The 15,326-nt window shown below is 59.5% G+C and overlaps 1 protein-coding gene across 2 annotated transcripts in view; it reads right to left on the reverse strand.

Moving 5' to 3' along the window:
• CACNA2D2 (calcium voltage-gated channel auxiliary subunit alpha2delta 2) overlaps positions 1 to 15,326 on the reverse strand; it is a 168,741-nt gene that overhangs the window by 15,068 nt on the left and 138,347 nt on the right. Inside the window, exons 5-10 of one of the 2 annotated variants that reach the window (XM_084292996.1) lie at positions 10,379 to 10,423; positions 4,787 to 4,925; positions 2,765 to 2,896; positions 2,601 to 2,658; positions 853 to 903; positions 659 to 758 (exon numbers count right to left, since the gene is read on the reverse strand). In XM_084292996.1, coding sequence (XP_084149122.1) covers positions 659 to 758; positions 853 to 903; positions 2,601 to 2,658; positions 2,765 to 2,896; positions 4,787 to 4,925; positions 10,379 to 10,423 — 525 coding nt within the window. Of the gene's footprint in view, positions 1 to 658; positions 759 to 852; positions 904 to 2,600; positions 2,659 to 2,764; positions 2,897 to 4,786; positions 4,926 to 10,369; positions 10,424 to 15,326 lie in introns of both variants that reach the window. The other variant, XM_084292995.1, reaches the window with a different exon arrangement.

Below are 15,326 nucleotides of genomic sequence, written 5' to 3' on the forward strand. Positions count from 1 at the left end.
TGATGGCCACCACGTGCCCAGCGCTCCCCAAAACCTCCTGAGACCCCTCGGGGGCATGCGGGGTGAGGGGCAGGGCTCAGCCCGGCACGTCTCCCCCAGCCCTGGAGCCTGGGGCTGCCCTGGCTGGGTTCAGGATCCGACCTCCAGCGCGCCAGGGCTGCGGCTGCTGCTGGGCTGTGGCTCTCCTTGAGCTGGCCTTGAGCTGAAAAGCGTCCAGCAGCAGGTTTGGGAGGATTTCATGTAAAAGCCATCAAAAGAAACAGCACTTGCCAGATCTTTGAGGGATAATTGCGGCTGGGACTGTTCAGCGCAGCCCTCCTCTCCCATCAAAAGCCCCTGCAATTCACCCTGCCTGGATTTTCAGGCCAGAAAGGACTTTTCTGCTTGTCTTATCTGCCAAGCAGCACCGGCCCGGCCCTCCCAAAGCTGCGAGCAGCCGATGCCACATCTCGGCTGCCCAACACCACCGGGGCAGCTCCACCAGGAGCCCTGCAATCGTGGTGCTTTTTGCCCACTGCCACGCAAAGATGAGCCCCTGGGTTCATCTCGTGGCAGCTCCGGAGCTGGCGAGGGGGCTCTGGGGGTGCTGGTGAAGGAATTGCCCTCCCCTGGCTGGGCGTACGGGGCATCCGGGGACCCCGCGGGGCGCAGCGCTCACCGAGGCCACGTTGACGTAGTCATCATCCGAGAGGGTGTCCAGCATCTCGTACACCGAGGTCTTCATCAGCTTGAGGGTGAGGCCGCTCACGCTGCCGCTCCTGGCCGCAGAGAGGGGAGCTGGGGGCTCGGCAGCGCGGGGCCGAGGGGGACAGGGGGGTCCCCGCAGCCCCGCCGCCCACCCGCCGTACTCACACGTCCACGATGATGACCATGTCCTTCGGGGAGGAGGCTCCCTGGATGTACCTGCGGGGCGCAGAGGGGTCAGTATTTGGGGCGGGGGGGTCCCGCAGCCGTGCCGCGACCCCGCCGGGGCGAGGACGAGGAGCAGTGCAGCCACGCCGCCGCTCGCTGCCGCGCTCTAAATGCCGAACTCCTCCATCATCGCGGGCCCTTTGCTGCGCGCTGATTATGCTGACACACGCAGCCCTATTAAGATGCTATTTACCCCCCTCCCGGGAGCTTCAAAGGCCAGGCTGATGAGGTTATTTTTAGCTACCAGGAGGAAAAATAATGATAACGCGTAAATCATCCCCCCCAAAAACAACGAGGGAAACCTTCCTTGCCCCTCAGAGGCGGCCGGGCTGCTCCCTGCCATGCCCCCAGCCCACGGGATGGGGATGGGATCTGCTGCTCGTCCCCCCTCCTGCTGCCCCCGAGCCCCAGGCCCTCCCCGCTGGCTGTGGGGTCGCTGCCAGGTGGCTGCAACCGGGCCGGGGGCTCGGCGCCCACCCGCTCCCCCCGCTGGGCTCCCCGCAAACTAAGATGCTGCTCGTAATGGGTTGTGGCAGCGCATTTATCTCCGGGTGCCCCGCTCAGATTAATACCCAGGGCTCCGCAGGAAAAGGCTTTATTTAATAGGGCCATTTATCAAGGGAGGGGAAGGGAAGCGAGCGGCGCTGGCGGTCCTGGGCGCTGCGACGGCTCTGCCTGACCCCACGGGGGCTGGAGGCAGGACTGGGGACATGGGGACCTGGGGAGCAGGGCCTGGGGATCCGCTGTGCCCCACAGAGGGCTCTGGGGGCGGTGTGGGCTGCGTGGTGCAGCAGAGCCCTGACTAACAGCAGAGAGCAGTTAGTATTAATGCAGAGAAATCACAGGTAATTAACCTGAGTAATGGGACACTTCATTTTCTGACAAGGAGAGGGCCTGGCAGTGCCACACCCTGTGCGGAGCAGGGTGCCAGGGCTGCGGGCACCCCCCCGTCCCCAAAACCCAGCACTGGGCAGCGACCTGGGCTCGGCACAACGGGGCTGTGGGATGCTCCAGCTCCGTGCCCTGCCTGCGGCGAGGGCACCGAGGGGCACGGGTGCTTTTTGGGGACCCCCGGCATCGCTGAGCCCCCAGCCGCAGGTGGGCAGAGCAGTGATTTTTTTGGGTGGCCCTTTAGGAGCCCAGGAATTGGACTCGATGGCCCCGTGGGTCCACTGGGGACACGTTGGCCTGGGCTGACGGCGCGTGGCTCTGTCACGCCCTGCTCGGTGCGCAGCCGAACCGGAGCTCGCAGCTCTCACTCGGCTCCGGCTGGCTCCATCTCAGCGTTTATCACCCCGTCCTCCTGCCTCGGCTCTTCACGAGCTGTTCGCAGCCCCGTTTGAACGGGGTCGCTGCGGGGATGCCGCTTGTGGGCCAGGCACAGGCGTGGGGCCGCAGGGGGCAGCTCTACCTGCTTCAATCTGGATCTGAGGATTTATCTCTCCATCTCCCTCTGCCTTCCCGGCGCCGGGAGAGGGGAGGGGAGCGGGAGATGAAAGCTGCAGCTTGGATGCCCCTGCCTGTGTTATTGTATCCATTTTCCAATGCCAACGATGTGTGAAATGAAAATTGGACAGAGCTGGCTGCTCCCGGAGCCGGAGTCTGGCGTGCAGGGGGGCGGCAGGGAGGGGGAACGGGGGGTGGGGGGGTCCTTCCTGACTTCCCCCCCCAGGTCCTTGTCCCCTTACCAGGGCCGTCTGCGCACGTCGTAGAGGTCGATCTTGTTGGGGGCTCTCCACGGGGTGGCTGTGGGCGAAAGGTGGGCGGTGAGCGAGGCGCTGCCACCTCCCCAGGGACACCGTCCCCGATTGGGGGGGGACCCTGGGGACAGAGGGACGCCCCCGCAACGCACCGGGGTAGTAGCGGGTGACGCCGGTGGCGCTGCCGAAAACCTGCCAGAGCAGGGAGGGGTCCTCCTTGCGGTTCTCGATGAAGACGTCCTCCAGCGCCTGCGTCCAGTTCAGCTCGTTGAGGATGACGGTGGCTGCAAGGCACAGAGCGGGCGGCTGGGGGACAGGGACAGCGCCGTGTCCCTTCTGCCCCTACCCCAGGAGGAGCCCAGAGGGGCCTGGCAGCCCTCACCGCGTCCCCCCTGCTGCCCCCTGAGGGGCTCAGCTCCGGGAGGGGACGGCCACGGCCGCGGTGTCACCCCCCTCCCAGCAAATGCCTCCTGGGGCCGTGCCAGCCCCGGTGCCAGGGACAGCCACCAGCGGGCCACGCACGGGCCCTGCTCTGCATTCCTGCTGGCCCCCGCACCTGACGCAGAAGCAATTAAGATGCCGGCAAACAGAGGCTTTAAATTATTCAGCTATTAAAGCAGAAGATAAGCTGCCAGCAGCCACCGCCCGTGGTTAATTAAACGGGGCCGGTGGAGCGCGGGGAGGCTGCCGGGCAGCACGTGGGGACAGCAGGACGTCCCCGTGGGCACGAGGACCCTCCTGGCACCCCCAGCTCTTGGGGAGCCCCACAGTGTCCCCATATCCCGCTGACCACTCCAGCCAGACATGCCTCCTGCCACGAGCCCCCAAACCATTTCCGAGCCTGGGGCCACGCTGGGACACGGCCACAGCCCAGGGACTTCACAGAAAGGCTGACACATTCCTATATACACGTATAGATGTATATACACCCTCATAATATACGCATATATATCTATATGTGCCCTCCCTGTGCACACACAACCCCCAATATCATCCCTGTGCACAAACACAGCCCCTACGAAGCATCTGTGCACACACAGGGCTCGGGCGGCTGGAGATGCTCCATGGTGCGGCTGCTCTGCGCCCTCCTGTCCCCGTCCCCACCTCGTCCCCGTCCCCAGCAGGGTGAGCCCAGCCCCGCCCCGCCGGAGAGAGATTGCGGCTTTAATTAAAAGTGGCACAGTAAATAAAACACATATAGGATGTAATTTGTGTGTGTAGCCAGGGGTGACGGCGGAGGGCGTCTCCGCAGGGTTTTCAGCAGCGTGCCAGGCAGCGATAGCGCCTCTCCAGCGGGCCCCGTGGGGACGTGTCCCCGGTGTCCCCAGCCCACCCACCATCCCCACAGACCCGTGGCCCCGTGCTGCTCCCTAAATCGTGTCCCAGCCAGGCAGGGGTTGGCGTGGCTCTGGCCGGGCATCAGCACCGCAGCAGTTGGTGAGCAGGGGGCTCGGGGTACTGGCTATTTCATCTCCCCCTGCTCTCAGGATTTGCTTCATTAGCTGCCCGGCTCGCTAATTAAACTAATTGCAATTTCCCATTCTCGGGGTGAAACCGTTCCACCGATGCGGCTCTGAGCGTGCGGGGCAGAAACAGGAGCTCGGCCCCTGTCACCTCACCAAGTGGCACCGAGAGGGGCCAGGGGAGGCGAGGGGGTGCGGGGGCCAGCAGGGGCTGTGCCTGGGCGCAGGATGAGGCCAGGGGCTGCGGGGAGCTGGTGTCCGGCTGGGAGCGGTGCCCAGCTCTGTGCAGAGCAGCCACTAGAGGGAAATGCAGACCGACTGTCACCGTGTGCCACCGCGGCAGGGAGAGGCTGGAGAGCTCTGCAAGCTCGGGGACTGTCACCACCCTGTGGGGACACGCCAGCTTGGTCCAGGACCGCAAGGTGGTGTGGCGTGTCCGTGTCATCCTGCACAGCCCCCTCATCCATCCATCCCTCCATCCATCCCCCTGCCACCCTGGTCTGATGCACCCCTTTGGTCCGCACCGAGCACGGAGCCGCTGCGGTGCAGGGACCCAGCGGGTCCCTAACACTGGGGGACGGCGGCTGAGAGCCACTGGGCCTGGCAGGGACCCCGGGGACACGGTCCCCAGGGCTGTGGCACCGAGAGCCGGCCACGTGGAGGCTGTGCCCGGCCTCGCAGCACAGAGCCGAGCGGGTCAAGGGCACTCACAGCCTTTGTAGATGTCCGTGGGGATCTGCACGGCGGCGTAGGAGTAGTTAACCTTGGTCTTGAAGTTGGCGTCGTCGGTGAACTCCAGCTTCAGGGAGTTGGACTTCTCCCGCTCGATCTCTTCTCCATCAGGATCGTCCTGGGGAAAAAGCAGAGCGCGTGGGGACACCGGGGACGTGTGTGGGGTGTTCCCACCCGAAGCCAGCGCCAGCCCACCCCACGCAGACCGGCAGCGCTGGCTGGGGAGGCTGAGCTCGGCTGAGGCTTGGCACCGGGCTTGGTAGCACGGCAGGTCTGAAACCAGAAAAAAAAAAAAACCACCCGGGCAAAAAAAAAATAATAAAAAGCCTTGAAAATCAATTAGCAGCAAAAGGCAACTATCAAAGAACAAATTAAAACGGAGTGCAGCTTAATGCTCTGTCAATAAGCAATGCAAACAATATTTAATTATGGTGGAGAGATGGCAAATTCCCCACTGCCGGCGCTGGAGCGCGCTCCCTCCATCACGGCCGCTCCTCTCCCCCGGCACTGAGCGGAGGGGCCCTGGGTGGCAGCAGGGGGACGTCCCCTGCCCGAGTCACAGTGCCCTTGGGGACATAGGGTGGACCTTGGCCGGTGCCTGCAGGACATGGTGATGGCTGTGCAGGGAGGGAGAAGAGATCTGCTGTTGTGCTGGGGGCGAGGAAAGCCAGGTGAAGGTGACGGCCCTGAGCCTGCCGAGCTGCTGCGCCCCTGCCATGGGCACAGGGGTTGGGACAGCTGCTGGCAACCAGAGGCTCAGGGCTTGAGGAGGATGAGGATGAGGATGAGGATGATGATGCTGCCCCTCGTGCTCCCCAGAGCCATCAGCTCTCCCACCAGCACCTTCCCAAAAAGAGCCGGAGTCACAGGAGGACGCGCGGAGAGGCCACCTCCCCCGTGACGGCTCGGGACAGACGGCCAGGCGGTGACATTCCCCTGACATTGGGAGGGTGGCAAAACCATTCGCCACAGCTCGGGAGAATAACAGGATTGCTATGCAAGGTTTGGTTTTTAATTCCAGCAGACGCATCGGCAGTGTCAGCACGCCGCAGAGCCAATGCGACCGCGGGGCCGCCGGCTGCCCGGAAAGATGCTGAACTCAATTACGGCTGCGGGAGCCCAGCAGCAGGCAGGGGACGGCTCTGCCTCCCCGGAGCGACGTCGCCGAGATTGAAATCCAGATTACACTCTCCATTTCACGTAAATCCTGAGAAAAGGAACGAACCTGTCTGCCTGACCCACCGCGAAGCCCCAGAGGAGCTCGCCCGGTGTCCTTGGCTGAAAAAAGGCCGTGGCCGTGCCGCGAGATACCCAGCGAGCGGATCCGGCCACAAACGTGGGGCTCAGCTCTCTGTGCTGCGAGCCCGGCGTGTCCCTGCCGGGCCTCATTTTGGGTTGAGGACGGGCTTTGGAGGGAGGCGGCAAACGCTCGACAAAGCCATTGCCCCGGGGAACCTGCAGTACCCAAACCTCTGCTTTGCCACCCAAAAATCTCCTCCTGAGCCCTGGCGACCCCCGCCAGCAGGAACATCAATTCCCCGCTCTTCCCCCCGCACTGCTGAGTTTATTCACAGTGTCACCGGAGCCAGAACCCCCGGATATAATTCCCGGTCCCGTGTTTATCATTATTCCCTGGTATCACCCACATGCGAGGGGCTAATTTGTATTCTCCGAGGTTCGGTGCTGTCTGGCTGCTCTCATTCATGGAGCTGTAAAGAGGCGTATGTATAGATCTCGGAGACAAATACGCAGCTATCTGTACACAGGACACTTCATGCATCACTGACACCCCTACAGCAAGCAGACCCACGGCGAGCTGATGGTATCCGAGCTACGTTTACCCTTTATCCATAAATCTCCTGACCCCAGCTGAGATAGCCCTGTCGAGGCCAGGAGGAATTTGGCTCCTGGGACGGGGTCATCGCTGCCCAGATGAAGCTGCCCGAAGCCATCGCCAGCCCAGGCAGGGGCAGCAGCACCTCGGTGCTGGACTGGGCTGAAGGAAACCACATGGATGGGGCCAGGGGAAGAAATCCCACATTAAATTGGTGGATTAGAGCAAAGGAGAAAATGATTCAAGCTCTCCTGGGTTTACATCGCTTTAACTGAGAGCACCTTGGCGGGTCCCTAGCTGGATTTTGCAGCGTTTCTCATCATTTCCTTTCACAAGGACTCCGAAACATCTATTTTATCTTTGAAATATGACGATACGTCCAACAGAACATACACAGATGCTACAGATCTGAATACCTGATTTGATACACCCTGCTAGAAGCCTTTTCTTTGGCGATGCCTCGGTATCACACCCATTTATTGCTTCAGCCAGGAGCCATCGCGCTGGGAAGTTTCACCACCTCCAGGGCTTTAGGAGCTGGCTGGAAAGCCACGGCCTGTTTCTTGTTTCTAGTCTGTTTCAGGGGTGGTTTAGGTTGGATATTAGGAAAAACTTCTTTACCGAAAGGGTTGTTAGGCATTGGGATGGGCTGCCCAGGGAAGTGGTGGAGTCCCCATCTCTGGAGGTCTTTAAAAGACGTTTAGATGTAGAGCTCAGTGATATGGGTTAGTGGAGGACTGGTTAGTGTTAGGTCTAGGGAATATTGGAGGTCTCTTCCACCCTAGACGATTCTGTGGTTCTGTAGTTTTTCTCCCCCGTTTTCCTCAGATCAGTGAGGAACACCCAGGAGCCAGCACTTTGGGCAGGTTTTACCCCAAATTTCACCACTGGCGATTCCCTTTCCATCTGCTCCCGATGGACGGGGGGCACAGAGGAGCGGCGCCCCCGCTGCGGTTTGGGGTTCGGGCCGCATGACCTGGCACAGCCCCGCCGTGCCTCGGCGAGGCAGCTCCAGCGGATGCGAACGCCCCCGTCCATCTCCATGGGAACGAGCCACCGCCGCTAATGAGGGCTGCTTAAATGTCAGCAACGATGACAAACGCCCGGCTGATGCGGCCTGTGGGTTCGGCCCCGCCGCCTCGTCCCTCCTCGCCATGCCGGCTACACCCCGGCACCCCCATCCTACCCGCAGCCCTTAGCAAGGGCAGATCACCTCAAAATATCTCATCATCTGTGGAAATTTCCCACCGATCCGCATCAAAAACCAGCAAAATGTGAATTTCCAGGCGCTGCAGCTGCTCGGGCTGATGAGGACGCCGAGCACGCGGCCGCGGGTGGCTGCAGGCCCCGCAGCCGGCCCCGAGCAGCGCCAAGGTCACGCAAGGTGGCGGGGAGGAGAGGTGGTGACAGCACGCCCTGCTGCTCCTGGGGCCCGGGAGCATTTCATCCTCAGCACTAGAAAATCAGAGGGTGTTTTTTTTTTCTTACTTTTGCCAGAAAGGCCGGATTCTGGGAGGTGAGACGGGGTGGGGAGGGAGCGAGGTGGGGGCCGCGGGGCTGCCCTCGGCTCCCACAGCAAGGCCCAAGGCACTGGCTGAGGGACCCCAGGCACTTGCAGAAGGGCCCTTCTCCACCTTAAATTCCTCAGCTTTTCCTGAAATCCAGCAATTTAATGCCAGGGAGGCAGGCAGCGCGTTCTCCAGCCACGTTCCTGCTTTTACAGCAGCACAGGTTATAAATAACAATCAGCCTCTCCTGCTAGCCGGCTCCCCGATCCCCTTTCTCTCTCTTTTTTTTTTTTAATCTTTGCCAAAGGTACTGTTTAGAGATCTTTCTAGACCATTTATTTTTAAATTACCAGCCAGAGGAGAGAAGAAGGGGGGGGGGAGGGAGAAAAAAAAAGAAGAAAAAAGGCAAAAGAAAGAAACTTCTCAGGCTGATAGCTTATCGGGAGGAAATCCAAATGTCACATGAGTCGAGGAAGTTGGAAGATTAAATTTTCCAACACCCTTCATCTGCTGCTGACATTTCAGGGCTCGTTCCCCCTCCTCCCTCCCCTCTGTGCAGCCGATGAGCGGTGCCGGGGCTGGCGAGGGGGGAAGGTGGGCAGGGGGTGCTCAGGGTGCCGGGGCAGCAGGCCCATGGCTGAGCCCTGCAGCCCCCGGGCACCACGCAGAGCAGATCCCCAGAGGTCTTGGAGAAGCGAAAATATTCTGTTCAGGGGGCGACAAAATGAAAAGCTCCGACTTCTAATTGCTCTAAGCGCTGAGTTCTGCTCCCTGCCACGGGCATGTTCCGCTGGCACAAATCCGCATTTCCCAGCCCAGAAATGACTCCGAGCCCCCGGCGTGGCCACAGCAAAGGCCCCCTCCAGCCCTGCCACCTCTGGGTGCCGCAGGGTCAGCAAAGCCACCCAGCACGAAGCCCAGGTTTGCTGCCAGAAGCACCGCAGGGGGATCAGTCCTGCAGGGGACATGGATGGGGACGTCCCCCCCAAAGGGCAGACGCCAGGCCCTGATGGGTGCTGCTGTGCCACGGGGACAACTCTGAACTGCAGCAGCAAAACCCGGCTTTACAGCCCGGGAAACCCTTCCAGCAGAGAACGGCACATCCCTGAGGACGCTGGCCTGATTTCGGCATCATCCCCTGCCACACGCAGAATAATAAAAACTGAAAATCGCTTCATTTCTGCGCTGCTCTGCCTGTGATACCCAGCCGAGAGCGGCTGCTGATTTCAATGCTTCTCCGTGGATGAATTTTGCATCCCTTGCTAGCAGGAAACGGTGAAAACTTTGCTTCTGTAAACATGTGGAGAGCCCTGTGGTCCCCCAGGAAAATTTTTCTGCTATCCCAGTTGTTAAAAACCACTATGAAATCCAAAATCTGTTTAGGAAGATAGTGCGAGCAAAATGAATAGGAAGCTCATTTCTTCCTCCCCCTTGTTAAAACGTGGCATAAGGCTGGTGAATAAGTCCCAGTTACATTGAATAGGCTTTGTCTATCAGAACTAACTTCATTTCAGCCAGATCCTACTCAATTTAAATATAAGAATTGAGGCAAAATAAAGAAAAGATGGAAAGGCCGCTATTTAGTTCAATTCAGACCTTCTGGTATCATCTCCCTCCTTTTTTATTTCAGCATCCATCTCCTTTTCTCCACTTTTGACCCAAAATCTGCTTTAATGCAGGGGACAGTCGCGGTGGGATGGAGTGAGGATGCAAGACCCGCCCTGGGCTTGCCCAAGCCCAGGTCAGACATTGCTCCTGGCAGGGCCCGTACAGCAGCAGGCAGGATCTGGCCCTGCTGATCATGTCCCCAGCGTGCCACCAGCGTGGGTGACGCGGGCGAACGCCAGCCCCCTCGGGAGCACGGGCAGCACGGAGCTGTCGGGTGCGGATTTCGAGCCCTGATTGCCAGAAATCACAGGACGGCTGTGCCGGGAGGGGGGCAGAGAATTAGCTTCGGTCTCTAATTAAAGATTTGCTCTTCATTTGAATTTCAGATGCCGGCTTTAATTTTAGAAACTTTGGCAGCAGCAGAGGGACCTGCCCAGCCGGCTGCTCCCGGGCCCAGCGCTGGGGGACAGATGGATGAGGACGGCCACGCTGTGCCCACCGCGGAGCTTGGGACCCCCGGGGCAGCCCCGCCAGCGGTGTGGGACAGCCCCAGAGAGGGTCGCAGGGAGGAGCCCGTGCCCGCGGCGCAGCAGGGGTACTCACGGTACTCACGGTACTCACGTATTCCGTGTCTGCCTTGGAGTCGTAGTACTCGATGTCTTCCTCCTGCAGAGAGAGGGGGGAGCTGGGTTAGTGCCCATCGCGGGAGGACCCCCGGGGGTCCCCATCACCGCCCCCGCTCCCTCTCACCCATCCCTCTGCGCCTCCACCAGCCGCCGCACCGCTGGGGACACCGCACCGCCTGCCCCAGGCTGTCATGGGGACGGTGCTGGGACCCTCCATGTCCTGTGCCTGCCCTCCGAGGACCTGGCTGCCTCCTGCGTGGCCGAACAGCCTCGGGACGGTGCCACCGGTGTGGCACACGGCTGAGCGTCCCCACACTCAGGATGCTGTGGCAGAGCCGGGCAGAGGAGCGCAGCGGGGTGGCCGTCCCTTCCTTCCCGCGTGCCTGAAACTGGCGAGCAGCATCCCTGCTTCCACGCAAATGCACGTCGTTAATTTGGGGTATTTAGAAGCTATTTAGGCAGAAAGGTCTGCTCAGACTCCTCTTGCCTGCCTGCTAGGACGTGAGGCAGCTGATAACATTCATAAAGAGGCAGGCAATTCAGGGAGCCGTAATACTGTCAAAACAGAATTTCATCTCCCATCAAAAGGGGTAATTAAAGGGCACTTGGGGGCTCTCTTCTGCGTGCAGGGATGTGAGCGTGAAGGCAGGCGGCGATGGGGGGGGTGACATGTCTGTCTGCTGCTCCAGCAGCCCGCAGCAGCCGCTGTGCACAACCACCTCTCTCCCCTGCGATGCTCCGCGCTGCTATTATCAAAGAGGCAAGCCAGCCACGCTCAGAGCAGCCACGGAGGATGGAAACCCAGCTTAAGGAGATAGGGACAGATCGCTGAGCCACCCCGGAGGGGAGTGAGGCCGGGGCAAAGCCCCTAGTGGCTGCTGGAGGGAAGCCTGGGGCAGCCGTGCCACCAGAGGTGGGGACAGGGGACAGCGTGGCTGTCCCCAGCACGCTCAGCACCCTGGCTCACTGCTCCTGGTGACGCCCCAGCAGGATGGGGACTGCCAACGCTGGCTTCAGCATCCTCCTCTGCAGCCCCTCCGGCTCCGACTGCCGCAATAAGGAAGAGCCGAGAGGGGAAAGTGAAAGAAAAAAACCCACCACGAAGCAGCATCTTCCAATTTCTGCTATTAAAAAGCCTAGTCATTAAGGGAATGTACTTATTAATTATCTGTGATTTGTTGTGAAATGCTGAGGGGTTTACAACAACAAGAAGAGGGAAAAAAATTAATTTCTCTGCGGATGGCCTCCCGGCACCCTCCTCGCACCGCCGCGGCCCCGCGCACGCCCCTGCCCCTTGCCTGCGCCGCGTCCCCCCAGGTCTGCGGCCATCTGCACGCCGTAATTAAAGGAACCCCTGGGAGACCCGTAACACAAACGAGCTAATTTCATGTCTAATGATCTTTAATCAGAAGTGAGTGTGACTAACAACAGCCATCCAGAAGGTGCTTTGTTATTCATTTTATCTCCCGTCGGCTCCTCCAAAAAGCTGCCTTCCCCGCTGGCACGCGGCGGCCCCGCTACCGTGGTGGTGAGGGGAAGAACCGGCCCCGGTGTCACTGGTCCATGGGGATCAGGGACCTCCCCCATGGCTGGGGAGTCCTAAACCACGGCATTGATGACGCCAGGAGCAGTCGGGTGCCCTCCTGTCCCCGCTCCATGCCTCGGATGAGGTCTGTGCAGGACAGCCAACGTCACCGCAACCCCATCCCATGCCCCTCGCAGCCATCCCAGGGATGCTGGCGTCTCCCGAGGGGAAGCAGGGAGCCCCACAATTTCCTCTCCTTCATATTTGCCTTTAAAACCACGTTCTTCTTCTTCACCTAATCCTCTCTTCCTCCTCCTCTGGTCCACATTAAATCAAGCACACGGCCTGTGTAAATAGCACTGGTATTTCCGGAGTCCTCCAGAATAAATACCAATAAAGAAAACAAGTGGGGGAAGATATTGAGGGATTTCGGGGTGAGAGCCCCCAGGCAGAGCCCTCGCCTCTTGCCAATGAGCCTGTGCAGGAGCACTTTGCTGGTTTGAACTGGTGAAGGGGAGGCAGGCACTGGGTTAACTGCCCGTGTGCTCCACCGTCACCCCCCTGCAGCAGCTGCGTGACGGCACTGCGAGCATCGCTACGGGAGAAGCACGGGGTAATTTTAGTCTTCAGGTACCTGGAAATTACCTTGGGAGCTAAGCGCAATCACGGAGCAATCTGCACAAGCTGGTGAAGCCATCCAGGAAGCAGGGTGCCGGCACCAAGCCCTCACATTTTGGGGTCCCCTCCTGGATGGGGCTGCGGGGCTGCCCCGGGCCAGTGCCTTGCTGGGGATCCCAGGCCCTTTGTGTCTCCCCTGGGTCCTCCCGAACAGCCCCAGTGCTCCCGCTCCTCCAGCTCAGCCCCTACACGAGAAGCTAATTAATTAAAGCAGCCTGTGAGCTGCTTGAGAGCTACAAGCCGATTCCTCTCCAGCTGCTCGAGAGGATGCTGTTCCAGCACTGCGAGCCGCGCCACGCGCTCCGAGAGGAGGTTTGAGCTCCAAAACACAAGGACAAGGACCAGGGCTGGAAAGGCTCCGGCGCCAGCACAGTGGAGAGCCCGTGGGGAGAGGGCACCATCTCCTCCCCAGCCTCCACAGGAACTGAAATAGGACTTTTTTTTTTTTTTTTTTTTTTTCACAGTTCCAGCAACTAAAAATAACACTGGAAAGGTCAGCGCTCTGATGGCAGCGCCGCAGCCCGGCGGGGTTGAAGCCGCGCTGTTATCAGCCCGGCGAGGTGGCAAGTGGTGCACGTCTCTTCTGCGGGATGGAGCTGCAGCCTCCATCCCACAGAAGCCTGGGATGGAGGCTGCAGCTGCAGGACTCGTGTTTGTGGGACGGCTGGCACTGCCCTAACAGGGACGAGGCGCTTTGGGCGCTTTGCAGCCCGTGCCATGGGCTCAGCCCGCTCCCCAGGGCAGCGGTGCCTGGTCAAAGTGGGTACTCCGGGTGCCCCACGCTCACTAGGGCAAACTACAGCCTCCACCGTCACTTCTGCAGCAGCTGAGAGCACAGTTGAAGCCTTTGACACCCGCGCTCATGCTGGGCTCCAGAGCTCTTTCTCCAGCTTTTCTCACCCGAGCTGATCTAATCCTTCTCCCGTGGATCTGCTGTCCCCCTCTGGATTTCTTGCTGGTGTCCCGTAAGGGTCATTCTGCTAATCCTAAGCCCTGGGGGCACTGCGGCTCCTAAGCGAGACTGTGCAGGTAGCTCCCGCTGCGCTGCATTGACTTTGGTCCCTCTCAGCCCCCCAGCCACGGGTTTCATTCTGCCAGGCAGCACGGGTGGGTGACCCCTGTGGCCGTGAAATCTCTTTCCAGATTTAATTAGCTCAGGAAGAACCAAATCCTGCAGTGGTTTGCCTCCAAGGCCGCTAGGAGCAACTCGGAGGGTGGTGGGGAAGACGGAGACGGGGGACGGGGATGGGTCGTGCTGTGACCCAGGACATGCTGGAGCCTCACGGGCCAGGTGTTGGCGCTTGGTGGCTGCTCAAACCTGGGCACAGCCCGGCCCTCCTGGCCCGGGGCCGGTGCCACCAGCGCCTGGGGAGAGCAAAGGGAGCTGGTGAGCCCGCAAAGCGCCAGCCACTCCGCTCACACACAGCTCCTTCCACTGCCATCGGCATTTATAATGGGCAGTAAATATTTACAGAGTTCTCTGTGTCCCTGACCCATTAAGCACACAGAAATAACAACAGGATTTGCTTATAGATGCACCTTTCCTACGCAAGCCAGCCCCCGGCGCTTGGCGCAGCTCTCGGCGGTGTGTGGGGCAGGGTAGGGACGGGGCATTACTCACAGCCGCCGTTCATTTTCCACGCTGTGATGCATCTTAGGGATATGGGTTAGTGGGGACTGTTACTGTTAGGTCAGAGGTTGGACTCGATGATCTTGAGGTCTCTTCCAACCTAGAAATTCTGTGATTCTGTGATCTTGCCAAGGCACAGCCACCACGGGCTGTTGGATGCACCAGAACATCTCCCCTCACAGGCCCCTCCATGCCAGCCCCCTTAGTGCATTCAGCAGCGCAGCCCATTCCCAAGGACAGGTGGAAGCAGGCATCATAATCTCTCTTGGCATCTTTTTTTTTTTAAAAAAAAGCAATTTCCTCCCTCTGCCTCTCTGACAGAGCTGGGAAATATTTAAGTGACCCGTCAACACTCCTCTCATCTCCCCAAGAAGACGCTTGATCTGATCACGCCTCGCCGACCATCCGGCACCACGCGGCACCTCCTGTCCTCCTGCGCCTGCCTCTCCCCTCCTGGGCACCGGGACACCCTGCCCCATGGGGCACAGCATGGCACGGCACAGCACGGCACGGCATGGCACGGCGTGGTGCAGAGGAGAGCTGGCAGCTGGCGTGCCCACGGCACAGTCCATCCCACGCCAACGGGGTGAGAGGAGCCCCTCGAGGCACGTCCACTTCTTTGGAGAGCGAACAGCGCGGCCCCGCGTTTTTTTGTGAATGATTTTCTTGTTCTACTTTCGGCCAGAATGGCTCTACAGCAAGGTTGGTGCTTTAACACAGTAATTCTCAGAGCGTAATGAAAGCTGACATTATATCAAACACAATAAAGACTCTCAGTTGATGGAGATCATTCCTGAACACACAAACCCATTAAACTGAAAAAAAAAATATCAATTCTACACACTCGCCAGCCAAAAGAAAATGTGATTTGTTATCTAAAAGGGGGTTATAAACACAGCTTCAATGCACTTTCTGTGCTGTAATGAAAACTGGGTTTGAAATGGCAAGACGACTGCAAATTAGAGTATTTGATTTTATTTTCTAACTTTTTAGGTAAACCTTCTACAAGGGCAAGTGCAAGGTTACGGCGACGATCTTTCTGTTCTCAGCCGATAAGTAGGATCTGTAATTAAAGGAGGAGAAAAATGAAACGGGGATAAGGAACTTGCA

The sequence above is a fragment of the Netta rufina genome, assembly GCF_964035555.1.
Source record: "Netta rufina genome assembly, chromosome: 10".
NCBI classification, from domain to species: domain Eukaryota; kingdom Metazoa; phylum Chordata; class Aves; order Anseriformes; family Anatidae; genus Netta; species Netta rufina.